The sequence below is a fragment of the Rhopalosiphum padi genome, chromosome 2, assembly GCF_020882245.1.
Source record: "Rhopalosiphum padi isolate XX-2018 chromosome 2, ASM2088224v1, whole genome shotgun sequence".
Taxonomy (NCBI): domain Eukaryota; kingdom Metazoa; phylum Arthropoda; class Insecta; order Hemiptera; family Aphididae; genus Rhopalosiphum; species Rhopalosiphum padi.
This window is the reverse complement of record NC_083598.1, coordinates 28491408-28505084: the sequence shown is the minus strand read 5'-3', so window position 1 is coordinate 28505084 and position 13677 is coordinate 28491408. Positions and strand designations below refer to the sequence as shown.

Below are 13677 nucleotides of genomic sequence, written 5' to 3'. Positions count from 1 at the left end.
CGTCACGAACCGTCGACGCGTCAGTGTCGCCAACCCGACACCCGGGTCGTGCCCGATAAGACCGTGTTGCCTCGTCAAAAAAAGGAAATGTATATTATAGCACTTCACTAATTCATTTGTATCACGTTATATAATCTAATATTAATATTTCATTATTAGTTATAATTATTCATTTTAACTGTCAATTTATATCTACAACAATATACCTTGTACATATTTGTAAAATTGTTTTCATTGCACGCAATCAATCATTCAAAAGCACAGCCCGACAAACGCGACGCCAGAACTTTACACCTAAAAGGGTTAATCTGGAGCTATAACAATTTTTAACAACAAAACTATCGCGACACGTCTTAACAGACATAAATCCACGAGTAATGAAAAAACACTAGTATTGTATAATAAATAAGTATAATGTATTATTATTCACTAAAAAGTAAATACGATTAAATAGTAAAAAATAAAAGTAATAATCAGCTGTTGTGGACGTTGTGGTAATGTAGTCAGGTAGTTAGGCCCATTATCGGGGGTACACTCGTGGAAATAAAAAATAGAAATTTATTTTTATGTATATATATTATATATATATATATAATGACATAAAATGAATATTCAACAAACATAAGATAATAATAAGTGTATGCATATGAATAAAGACATAAAGTACTATAAAATTGGTTTCAAAAATTATAATTTTTCATAAATAGCATTATAACCAATTTATGTTTTATAGAGAATAACAATAAATTCATTAGAAATAAAGTAGTAATATACTTAGTATATGGTCAGACAAACACAAGTCTATAAGGAGGCAAGGAGTACAGTAATACTTTGAAAAAACCTATAGAGCTTTTTTTTTTTGTTTCGTAAACTACATCAATTTTTGTTTTGAGGATCAGATATGGTATTTTATACTATCGTTCATATCAGTTGCTATATGATTTATGTTATGTAATTTATAGATAATCTACACTATTTTCTCTGTTTATATACCGAGAGATGGGCATTTCTTCGTTAATGTTGAATAAATTAATATGAATGATATTTAAAAAAATAAATAGGTATTTTAAACTTTTAAAGACACTTATATTGTAGGTAATTACAAATTTTTATTATAGGTTTCACAATTATTTTCACTCTAGGCCTTGCAATCTAAGGCTGGTTTTGAGTGTGGTCAAGTAATGAGTAGGAATTCCAAAATCGTGTTAAAGAATGAAATATGAATATTATTGTACTTAATATTCATACACAATTCAAAGATAAAAACGTAATAATATAACATATAATATTTTATAATTGTATAGTTTTTTCAAAAGGTTACTTAATCAGAGACTCTACTGTTCTATTATCTACATTATTACGTTTTATAAATAATTCAAATAATTTTAAGATACTTTTATATTTATATTTTATAATTTTCAACTATATGCATTAATATGGCAAGGCAGGCAAATTATTGTTGGTCCTAAGCTCTAAGCATTCGATTTAAGGTGAGACGGCCGGATCGACCCTTGCATGCCATCACTACACCACAATTATTAATAAATTATCAATTATAGCTATAAGAGGAGGGGGAAATGTTCACAATTCTAAATCTAATTCTAAAAATTTTAAAAATGAATCGGAGAGGAATTTATAATCATGTTTATAAGATTGTTTAACAATATTATAGCTATTATTTAAAATGAAAAATAATTAACGATTATAAAGTCTTTATTAAAAACGTCCAATCTATAATATAGTAAGAATATTAAAATAAATATGCGAGTGGCCTTGAATCAAATGTCAAGTCTTAATACCTAACCAAAAGCTATTATGAAAATAAAAAAAAATAATAATTATAAAATAGTTTAGTGTTAAGCAGTTAAGCTATTAAACTATCTATAAAAATACTTTTTATGATTTTTGACATTTTTAGTGTATATATAATAATATGTATGATGTATTATTTTTTTAATATGTAGCTTGATGTATTTCAGTATTTTCCAAAGAACAAAAAAAACAATTTTTAAAGTTTATGGTTAAAAGATTTTTATTTCCTATAAAAAGTAATGTAACAGACAAATATATACATATGTATAATAATAATTCAATATATTATTTTGTAATTCGCTCAAAACTTAAAAATAAACCTTACGTTTTTGTTTCTGAACGGAACAATAAATCTAGGTAATGGTTCTTCAACATTTTGTGAATAGAGTTAGGGATTTCTATCATTTGAATGTTTATTTTAGATAATTAAATTAGCCCTAAAGCAGAGTCAAATAAAAAAACAGATTTAGTATATAAAGAATTTAACATTTATTTTAAAGAGTTTGCTTATTAAAGTATATTTAGACGTTATGTATTTTTATATTGATTTTTTTAAATATTCTAAAAAAATTTGATTTAAAAATAAAATTCCAACATTGTGTACTTTCTATACGACATACAGCTCTACGATTCTTGGCATCAATTACAATCTAGGTGTGTGTATACTGTATATACTATGTATATATTATATTGGCTTATATATATATATATTTAAATGATTGAATAATTTGGATATGGAAGTGAAATAATTTTAAAAAAAGAGGAGTATAAAAGCACTAATATATATTAGAAATTAATAAAAAAAAAATATGTAATTTAAAAATTTAATACAATTTGGTTTTTTATGCATATTATCTAGAAGTATATTCATGTATTTTTTAAGCCTATAAATCTTCAGACACCAAGCTTAATGATCTATGTTTTTTTATTGTGTAAACAATAAAAATGTTTCAATTTTCATTATCGAGGATGGTATTTCTACTAGAAAAATTAGATCTAATAAATAAATTAAAAATTCTTTTTACTTTTCAAAATAATTGGAAAAAGCTAAAAAAAAAATGTGAAAAAGCTGGAATATTTACGCATTATGCAACATCAATCATTTTTATTTTTAGTTGTAATTCAAAAATGATTAATCGTAGGGACTGGAATTATTTTTCCTAGTTTTGTGATATTTATAAACATTAGATATTTTACAATTTGTTAACCTTTAAGTATTATAGCTAAAACACATTAAAATGTAATTCAAAGTTCATCATATGTATTCCTTACGGTTTACAGTGGTTCAAACATATCAATAATATAATATATAAGTATTCGTTATTTTTTTTTATACATATTCGAATTCCGTTATATATAAAAACATTAAAAACATTAATATACGAAGTATCAAACAGTTTCAAGTCATTACAATTAAAATTAAAAATATAAATATTTATTATAGAGACATGAAATTATTAGCTATTTTGTTTATTATTATTATTTTTTATAAACCATCGAAGCTATTTATACCTTATACTTTATAGTATAGTTTTTTAGTTTTTCCACCGTTATTTTGTATCGACTTATAATCATAATTCATATGCAATGTTTTTGACAAAAATAAGAACTTAATTATTTATTAGTAATACCTATCATAAATAAAATATAATATATCATTATTCATTATAGATATTATCGAGATTGATATGATACCAACTCCGCTCATAATTGTTTTTCGTATGGATTTTTATTGATTATTTCTATGCATTGAATTTAAATTTAACACATCCATTTGAGTATTTGACCATATAACATTAATCATTATTACAATTTACAGTAATACTTATAATGATGAGAATGATGAGATATCTACTTCTCTAAACATATACAGATACTATTCAACAGACTACAGTAATATCCCCTTTTTTTCGAATAGGTTTTAAGGAAAAATTATCTTACAGAATATTGATTAATAAACCAATTAAAGTTTTGTTCTATATTAAGTAAAAATAGATTTTTTAAATGTATTTTAAATCTATAAATTTCAAAAATAATGATTAAATATGATATAATATGCCATATGATATTATGTATATCTATTTTTACTTCATAACCGTTTTAATTTTTTGTTTATTACAATGGTAGTTTATGAAATATAACCAAATAATTTGAAATAATAATATATATATATTTATATTAAATCTTATGGTCGTGAGATGTCATTATGACTTATGATTACTACATATTTAACTTCATAGTTATGGTTTATATGTCTTCCAACTCCTTTTAATCATGACGATATACTCGTACATTTGAGTTATGTACATACGTTAATATTTATTTATTTAATTCGTGTCGAAAAAGTAATTAAGTAATTTCTAAAGATGATAAAAGAGTAAAAGACTAACCCTTTACTTTGAATTATTAAGTATGATTTAAAGTTTACATCATCTGGTATTATCTATGATTTTACCATTTATATTAACTGAAGACTTGACTCTTTATAAGAAATAAGGAGGCAAATGTAAACCCCTAAAAAATTAAATGGTAAATTCTCATATTGTAAATTTCTTTAAATAATTTTGTTACCGTATTACACTCACTTTAATTCCTCTAAAAACACTCGATGAAAAAAAATTAGAACCATTTTGCGTAAATTAGAGGATACCACGTCGAGGCGGTTCTAGTTATCCTCCAAAAATATTTGTAATTTTAACTCATAATAAATAATATTTTATTTTTAGAAAAATTCATCGTTATATTAGTTTTATTAAAATTATTATTATTGATTTCGTCATGTTGATTGAATAATAATGTGTAATTTTTTTCATATAATAATAAAATGCATTAATTTTTTGTACTTTATAATCTTGGATTAGTTTATTTAATAATTGTTGTCGTCTTTTTAATTTATTATTTTAATTTATAGCAACTATTTGATTTACGTATACTTTGTAATTGTGTGTTAATTTCTGTATAAATAATCTTTAATGTATCTATTCTATAAATATAAAAATATTTGGATGGCTATGGTTACAATTTGCGTTAAAATAAGCATGGAATGATTCACAAGCATTTGTGGATTTTGTTAATTCGAAAGAAGATTCTGTCCAGACTTTAGATGGGAAAATTGCTCGTTCATCAATATAAGTTTTTTTAAATATATTAGGTATACAATTAATTCAGGTGGTCAATATTTGGTTTAGTGTTGTACTAATCAATACTAAAACACAGTTTTCAAATTCAAGATCAAGTAATGACAATGGTATGTGATTGACTGAGAAGGGAAAATAGTCAGATCCAGTTATCTTTATTACTAGTTATTATTAGTATTATGAGGGAAACTAAAATATTTGTTCGAATATCAGTGGTGTGGTATAATATACAACAAAAGGTTCAAATATACGATTAGATTAGATAGAAATAATATTAAATTACTTTCAATTGCTATTTGATAAAAGAAAATTATATTATATTAGGATAAAAAAAAATTAATAAAAAATATTTTATTTTATTGAATAAAATTATATTATTATTATATTATTTTATTTTTCATCTTAAATTATTAATTAAAGTAAAATAAGTATAAACACCTACGTCCTACACTATAAATAATAAAAGTAGATTAACTTTTTTTAACTGTGTTAAATTAATATTTTTTCCCATTAGTATTTACTTTTAAGTTATTAAGTTAAATTTATGTTTTTTTAACTGTTAACGTCTAACTTATCGCTACTTAGATACGGTACCAAAATGTTTTTAGAGTAATTTACAAAATGTTGGCGGAGTTTAAATTTGCCCAAATCATGGTTATGCCCGTATACATTTAAATTTTCTTTTAGAGATTTAAGATAATATTATTGTTCTGAATGTCTAAATCGTAATATAAGTTTTAGTATATGTTTATGGTGTATGTGTATTTAAGTTATATAATTATTACCTATAACAATATAATTCTTGAAAGTTAAAGGTCAGTAGAATTAACTGATAGTTTTTTATTTGACATATGTATTCCTTTTTATTATGATTTCTTATACATAATAATTATTCAATGATGCATATACTTTATAGAGATAATTAAATAATTTTGATTTAATAAATGTATTCAATTAATGTTGCCAAATTATACTTATTTAATTATTTTAGATTGATTGTAGAATGTAGAGTTATAGATTATGAAGTATTCTTAAATCATGATAAATTATAAATTAATAATTCTACAATGTTCTATATTGTTAAGAAGATGATGTCAATATGTTATAATAAAACAAATACATACATCTAAATAGGTAAAAAATAGAAACCAACTAACTAATTTAACGCCTAAGTACATTTTAACTAGATAACTTATACTACACTAAATGCTGTTGTATCACCTCTTCGGTAAATATTATATTGTACGTCATATTGAGCTAAAGTCACATTCCATAAATATTATACTATTATACTACTTCAGTAATCCTGAATCCCAATTCGGCCAACTCTGTTATAATATTGTGATTTGTTTTACGTAAGTATTGCGTGCGTTTAAGTTATTATTATTTGTTATTGTGTAAATGTAGCACAAAGCCACAAACGCCGTATATAAAATGTATATAGAAAAAATGTGTAATGTACAATTATGTGTATTGTGTATACATTACCGACTAGCGCATATTAGTGCACAAATTAAAGGAGTAAACTTTATACTAAACTACACTATTACGGTCACATAGAAATTTAAGTCAATGGCCTCGGGGAGTGGGGCGTTGTTCACCGGCCGGCTCGTCTAGTGTTGCCAATATTGGTTTATTTTACTTAGAATTTATTATTATGAAGATAAACCAATTATATTTATTTAGAATATTATGTTTTAAGCTAAAATAATATGTAAAAAATATATATTGAATATAAAATATTTTGTTTATATTCTCGAATTCATCTAAGAAATAAAACTTCCTAATTCCTATTAATACATATTTTCAATTATTAGTTTTATTAACTTATTGCAATCTAAACTTTAATAATAAGGACTAGCTTATACATTATATTAGATTTGTCCTAAAATTTAAGAAAATCTGTAATCTTTATATCATATTATCATTAGTAGTATTGATAAATGATTTTAGGTATATACTTTTTAAATAAATTTATATTTATTATTAAAATGAGTAAATAAAGTTAATATATGTGAACATATTGTATAGACTATAGAATATAGATTATTCATTTATATTTTATCTTTCAAAATATTTTTTACACTTATTTCGGACTTTTACCATAATAGATTGTTTATTCCAAGATGTACTATCTTGTTCGTAAAAGCTTGATCAGGTCCTAAGAATATACTAACATATAGTGAGATCAATTGGTAGAAGCTCGAAATTCTAGGCTTTACTAATAAACCAAGCGTTTCAAAGAATTTCATTTAATATAATAATTCACCCATAATCCTTGGAAATGTTTTAATTACTTTGTGGATAGGTTGTGGAAATGGTTAAAATTTTTTTTATTGATTTGCTATTGCATAAAATATTATCTAATAAAGGAATTTTGTTAAAATAATTTGTTTTTAAAATTCAATAATCACAATTGTAACAATTATTTATTTTTTAAATGTGATGTATACATATAATATAGAAATGATTAGTCTTTCTAGTTTTAGGTTTCTCTTGTTGTTTACTATAGGCTACTAGGTGTGATCGTATGGAATATCTAAAATTACTTCGGAGTTGTCCAACGCTTATTAATTACAACTTTCGATTCTATGGGACATTGTTTTTATACATTGCAGTCAATTGCTAATACGGAAATACTACTATTGATTTTATACAATTCGAAAATAAAGTACTAAAATACTTGTATATTTTATTCATAGGAGAAGCCAGCTATTTTATTCAAGGGTGAAAATATTTCTGGAAATCTTAACTCCCCCCTCCCTCCACAGTGAAAATGTTATTAATACGTATAATATAATATACTAAACTATGATTTGTATTGCATTTATAGTAGCATTAGCCACAAAATAAAATTATTAAAATACTACAAATTATCAGGTTACCTGTACAATATATTATAAACAATGGCCAATGACTTGCTTCTTTCAGAATCTAAAAGCGTCATATTTAAAGAATTTTATTTTTGTTTAGAAGATGCCACCGCATACCCTACACACCACCTGGCTGCGCCTATAATTTTATTGAAAGCCTGAAAAATTCCACCTGTAAAACTCTGTAGCATTGTTCAGACACTAAAACTATATACTATAAATATTTTAGTCTAAAATAAATACACATATAATAAAAATATAAGGTAATTTACTTTATACTATAAACTACGATCTAATTTAAATATGCTCAACTTTGAAATACTGATAATTTTAAAAGAATCAAATAATATATGATTTTTATTTTTAATACTTATTTACTATCTAAAATTATAATAAGAACATTTGTGAGAAAAAAAATAAAAATAAATAATTTTAATAAAGAATTGAATATTTAAAGTGGGGAAACTGTTCATTAATAGCAGATCAGTTTGATTTTGAATTTACTTTATATATTATAAGTACCTATTTAATATATTAATATATATTCTAATTAATAGTTTTTATTTATATATATATATATATATATATATATTTATAAATAAGACCACAATAGTTATTTTTATTAAAAAAAATGATTTTAATATATTTAATTTATATATGTGTGAATAAATTATAGTAGAATATGTTGTATTTTGTTGTAATATTAGAAATCTACTTACAATTTATATAATATTCTATAATACATAAGATTCATAACACTTTCTACATAAGATATTTACAGATTTTAATTTATTAACTATTCTGGTAATAATAAATAATTTTTTTTTTAATTATTGAAGTATTTTTTGTCTCCCCGCTATTGTGGCAATATCAGATAGCACCTAAGAAACTAACGCTCACGTTTTTATGCTAATTACAAAAAGAAATGGGAAGTGGTTGCTTCGGATGTTCGGATGAGTCAGTGTAGTTCTGGTGAAAGCATTGATAAGACGTCGTTTGGTCAACATGACCGATAGACGTACCCTAGCCGTACTTTTTACTTTGTGTACTTTTGGAGTTCCAAGGATTTTAGCCGCATCCAAAAATATCCCAAAATGGAAAAAACAGGTAAAAAATATTATTATTACTTAAGAAGTATTATAAAAATGCTAACTTTTTTATAATTTCAATAAATTATTAAATCAAATTGTATTGTTTTGTGTTTTTTACTCCAAATTAAAAATGTAAATCGTGGACTAGTAAGTACTGAGTAATGTTATTGTTTTTTTAAAGAGTTTGTTTGCTTGTTTGTTTAATTATATTAGTATTGACAAAGTGATAATTTCAATGTTTTTGTAAAATTAATTTTAACGAAAAACAATTACGTTTTAAATGAAACAATAAGGGTTTACACTGACTTTCTAATTATGATTATCATCGGTCACGTTGACTATATACTTATATAGTTAAGTCCGTGATCAGATCTGTTAGCCTAGTGACCCACTATATAAACAAGGATGTGTTAGCCGAAGTGTCGATTTGTGTATCATACAAGTTATTATACTCGTACATATGTATGTTCTAAAACGCTCAGGTTTTGTGCAACGGTAAACTGATAGCCTACATACTATAGCTATACAAATGTATTAAAAATGTGCAGATTTAATAGTAAAACATTTATATCATTAATTATAACCATTACGACATAATGTTTATACGATATAATTTCTGTATATTACTTGTATTATAGTGGGTCGTGGATGTCGATATTTATATTCTATATATCATTTAAAGAAACTAAAAATATCCTATAAATATTTTTGTCTCAATAACTTATAAGAAATAATAACTGAATAACTTATATTGTGTTTGGTAGAAACTTGATAGACAGTTCTTTTTAAACATTAATTGATAATTGAAACCAGTAGTGAGTGGAAAATTAATAATATTTAACAGTACACTTATTTATTACATGTGTATATACTTATGATTGCAGGGCACCTACGAGTGTTTATATTACAGTTATATCTACTTTGCATAGGAATAATTTATTTACCGTCGATTTAAAATGTTTTTGAACTCTTAATGAAACAGTTTGGCCTTAATAAAGAAATATTTATAAATTAAAGAATTTTATTTGCAGTTTTTTAAAAATATTATTCTATATATCTTTTTAAATATTTAATTGATTACGAAAATACGAAATTGAAAATATTGTTAAATATATCTTTTATTATAGGTACTCAATATATATTGACTACCTACCTATAAGACTATAACAATCATTAAAAGTGACTAATGAGCTCTATCATTGTATTCAGAGAGGAATTAAACAATTCATTCATAGATTTAGAATTGTATTTATGATTAAATTTCGACTGTTAATACAGCTAATTGAGTACGATAAAACAAATAATTTACATTGTATTTTCCTATTGTTACCTGATCTATGTAATTTATTATGAACGATAGTAAATCGTATTATTTAAATAATATAGTGTAGGATGAGATAACTCATAATTATTGATATAGTCTGTACTCGGTAGCGATATATTTTATAATAATAATTAATAATGAATAAGAAAGTTCAATTGAAATAAAATATATGTGTATTTAATTAGTTATTAATAAGCATATTCATTTTTAGCATTTGATACTTTAACAACTTTGATGATTATAACTATAAATATACGTCAGTTCGGAATAATGAGTTTCGATATATTTCATCAGAGTTGTATTGTTATAAATGGCATGTACCTAACTTTCCCAATATAGGCTTGCGAGGCACCAGCGACGCAAAATGAATCGAGTCATTACGTTTGCGACGACAATGGCGATATGAAATGTCTACCCGGGTGGATAGGTGACCTTTGCGATGTGCCAATTTGCAAGAAAGGTTGTGACCCAATTCAAGGTTACTGCAAACGGCCATCCGAATGCCGTTGCAAGTTAGGTGAGTAATACCTGATAACTGAAATCTAGGTGTTACATTGGAATAGTGTATAATGACCAATCGCATTAATATTATTATTTTAGGTTTTTACGGTGAAATGTGCAACAAGTGTATAGCACTGCCCGGCTGCCAACACGGTTACTGCAACAATAGTTTCGAATGCAAGTGCTTAGAAGGCTGGGACGGCATATTCTGTTCAGAACGTAATGATGATTTTTTATTGAAAGTTAAGAAACGTGTGGATGGTGCATTAAAATTATCTAAATAATTTACATGTTTTATTTATGCGTAACGTACTAATAGCGGTATGCCACGAAGACTGTCATCCGAGTAAGGGGTATTGTGACTGGCCGGGAGAATGCAGGTAAGCTTAATAAATTGACTTTGCATAATTATTTTCATCTATTCATGTTATAACTAAACCGTTAATTAAAATTTAGAGAAATTAAAACTTATTTATCTAAATTATATTACTTAAACATATTTTAATTTTAAATATATTTTTTATGTAAAAATCGACAAAAATTAAAAAAAAATGTTAAATGAAAAATAATTTTCTGTAATTGAAATATATTAATAAAAAAAATATATGATACACAAGCAGGTGCTTTTTATGGTAATTAATATGTTAATTTATAAAAATGATTCAAGTTGCAAAATTATAAACGTTTCCAAGTCATATCTATAACCATTAACCATAACTATTTTAAATCATAATATGAAGTTATATATTAAAAATAATATGTGCAAGTTTAAATTGTTCAAACTGTTATGTATAAAATGTTCGAAAATTCTATTACAAAGGTTAGTTTTTAATTTATTTAAATAAGCACAAGGTGTATTTGTATATGTTTTTCTTGTATAATCGTGTCTGTTTAAATAATGTAGGTGTCGTTTAGGCTGGACTGGTGATCTTTGCAAAGAATGTCAACCATTGCCAGGATGTATGCATGGGACTTGCTCTAAACCATTAGAATGTAAATGTGAAAAGGGATGGCAAGGAATTTTGTGTCAGATACGTAAGTAAAATGTGTTTAATATATAAACAGTTTTTTTCTAAATTAAATATATTTTTTTACAGCTGTGTGCTCTGAAGGTTGTCATCGAGATCGAGGATATTGTCGTAAACCAAATGAATGCAGGTATGTATTTAATGAACAATATTAATTACCAGTGCTGGTGTATACACTCAAAAATAAAACATTTATTCATTAATGATTATAGGTGTAAAGTAGGCTGGTGGGGTAAGAACTGTACTCAATGTTTCGCATACCCAGGCTGTGTTCATGGGACGTGTAACCGTCCGTGGGAATGTAATTGTAAGCCCGGCTGGGGTGGAATGCTCTGCGATCAAGGTACTTGTGTTAAACACAAATAACAGCTAAATTAACTCCATTATCAGGATTAACAGTAATTATTATTTATGTTTTTTAGAACTGAAATATTGTGAAACTAACAATGTGACATGCCAAAATGGAGCTACATGTGTAAGTCTTCCAGAAGAAGATGGAAATTATAGATGTCTTTGTGCTGATGGATACATTGGACGAAATTGTGAAGTAGATAAAAAAAAGGTAATTTTTTTAGTAAGATTTTATAACTTAGGTATAAAGTAAAATTAAATAGACATATATTAATAAATGTATCATGTATGTAAACATGGGTAACTAATTTAGGAGGGGGAGAACAAAACATAATAAATCTCAAAATGGAAACTAAGTAAAGTTTCAATGTTATTTCAACATAAAAATGTAAATATGCTATTATGCTAGGTATTAATAATTAATATTTGTATTGATGTTTATTTAATTTAATCTATTTTAATAAATAGGTACACTAATAAAAATAGTAAATCAATTGATATACATAATTTATTATTCGTTATCGGTAAAGAATAATTGCAAATTTTTTTGTTTCATTTCAAACTTAATAAATTTGATATGTAAATAATATTTACATCCTTGAGAAGTTCATAATAAAACTATGTTTGTGAAAGAACTCCTTTTTACAATAACTAATCATTAAATTATAAAAGTTAATGTTTTTTTCAAAGAGAAAATTACAAAATAATTTCTCTTCAATGTATTGAAAAGTTAAATTCAATCCTACGTATTTTAGTAATTAAAAATGTAATACGTTTTAAATTATTTTACCATGTTAAACCTTATAATATATTCTTTTATACTTTTATAGGTTGAGATTGTCGGGTTAGTTCCTCCTAAGCCTAGCTTAATGCTTCTTAAATCAACAACAACTACACCTTCGACGGTGTCTGAAGACTTATTATTAGAGGGCGACGATGAATATGAAGAAGAAACTACAAAACCTAATTCTTCCATAGTTTCGTTGGTGAATGAAAATGAATCCCTTAATGAAACAATTTAATATTGTCAAGACATTTATTAAAGCAATATGTCAAATAATAATTTATTCATCTTAAAATTAGTTTTATAATTGTTTTTATTTATTTATTTATTTATTTATTACATTGATTTTGTACTGATATAACTAGTTTAAACAATATAATATTTTATAGTATATAACCTGTCTAATTAATTTTGAAAAACAGTTTCTAATAGTTCTGTAAGATTTGTGTTCAAATCACTGCCTTAGGTGGAAACACATGTATGAGGTGTTAATATTTTTTTCAAATTATGTCACATTTTATCACAAGTAAATAGAATTTGTAGTTTTATTATTATTAAATTATATCTATAATAACTAAAACATTAAATAATAAAATAAATCACAATAGGTAAATAAAAACATATATCTATATTCTATACTTAGTAAATCGTATCCCAGACTTTCTAAAACGTTTGGGAACAGTTAATTCTTTATTTCGATGCATCGTTGACATACTGCTGACCTTACTATTAATATAATAATAAACCCTTTTACTACTTTTGATGTGCACGAAAAC

General features: G+C 24.7%; 1 protein-coding gene across 1 annotated transcript; it reads left to right on the top strand.

The window, feature by feature from the left end:
* Positions 1-8771: 8771 nt before the first annotated feature.
* LOC132921224 (delta-like protein 1) lies at positions 8772-13297 on the top strand. Its single transcript, XM_060984113.1, has 9 exons — positions 8772-8929; positions 10577-10754; positions 10838-10957; positions 11058-11118; positions 11643-11773; positions 11836-11896; positions 11979-12109; positions 12189-12328; positions 12948-13297. The coding sequence occupies exons 1-9, from the start codon at positions 8828-8830 to the stop codon at positions 13137-13139; spliced, it is 1116 nt and encodes a 371-aa protein (XP_060840096.1). The 5' UTR covers positions 8772-8827; the 3' UTR covers positions 13140-13297.
* The last annotated feature ends 380 nt before the right edge of the window (positions 13298-13677 follow it).

Bases quoted from the DNA above. Each gene is read 5' to 3' on its own strand.
- LOC132921224 (XM_060984113.1), top strand. From the start codon at position 8,828: ATGACCGATAGACGTACCCTAGCCGTACTTTTTACTTTGTGTACTTTT. The intron at 11,119-11,642 runs GTAAGCTTAATA...TAAATAATGTAG, and splicing joins GACTGGCCGGGAGAATGCAG to GTGTCGTTTAGGCTGGACTG. The intron at 12,329-12,947 runs GTAATTTTTTTA...ATACTTTTATAG, and splicing joins GTGAAGTAGATAAAAAAAAG to GTTGAGATTGTCGGGTTAGT.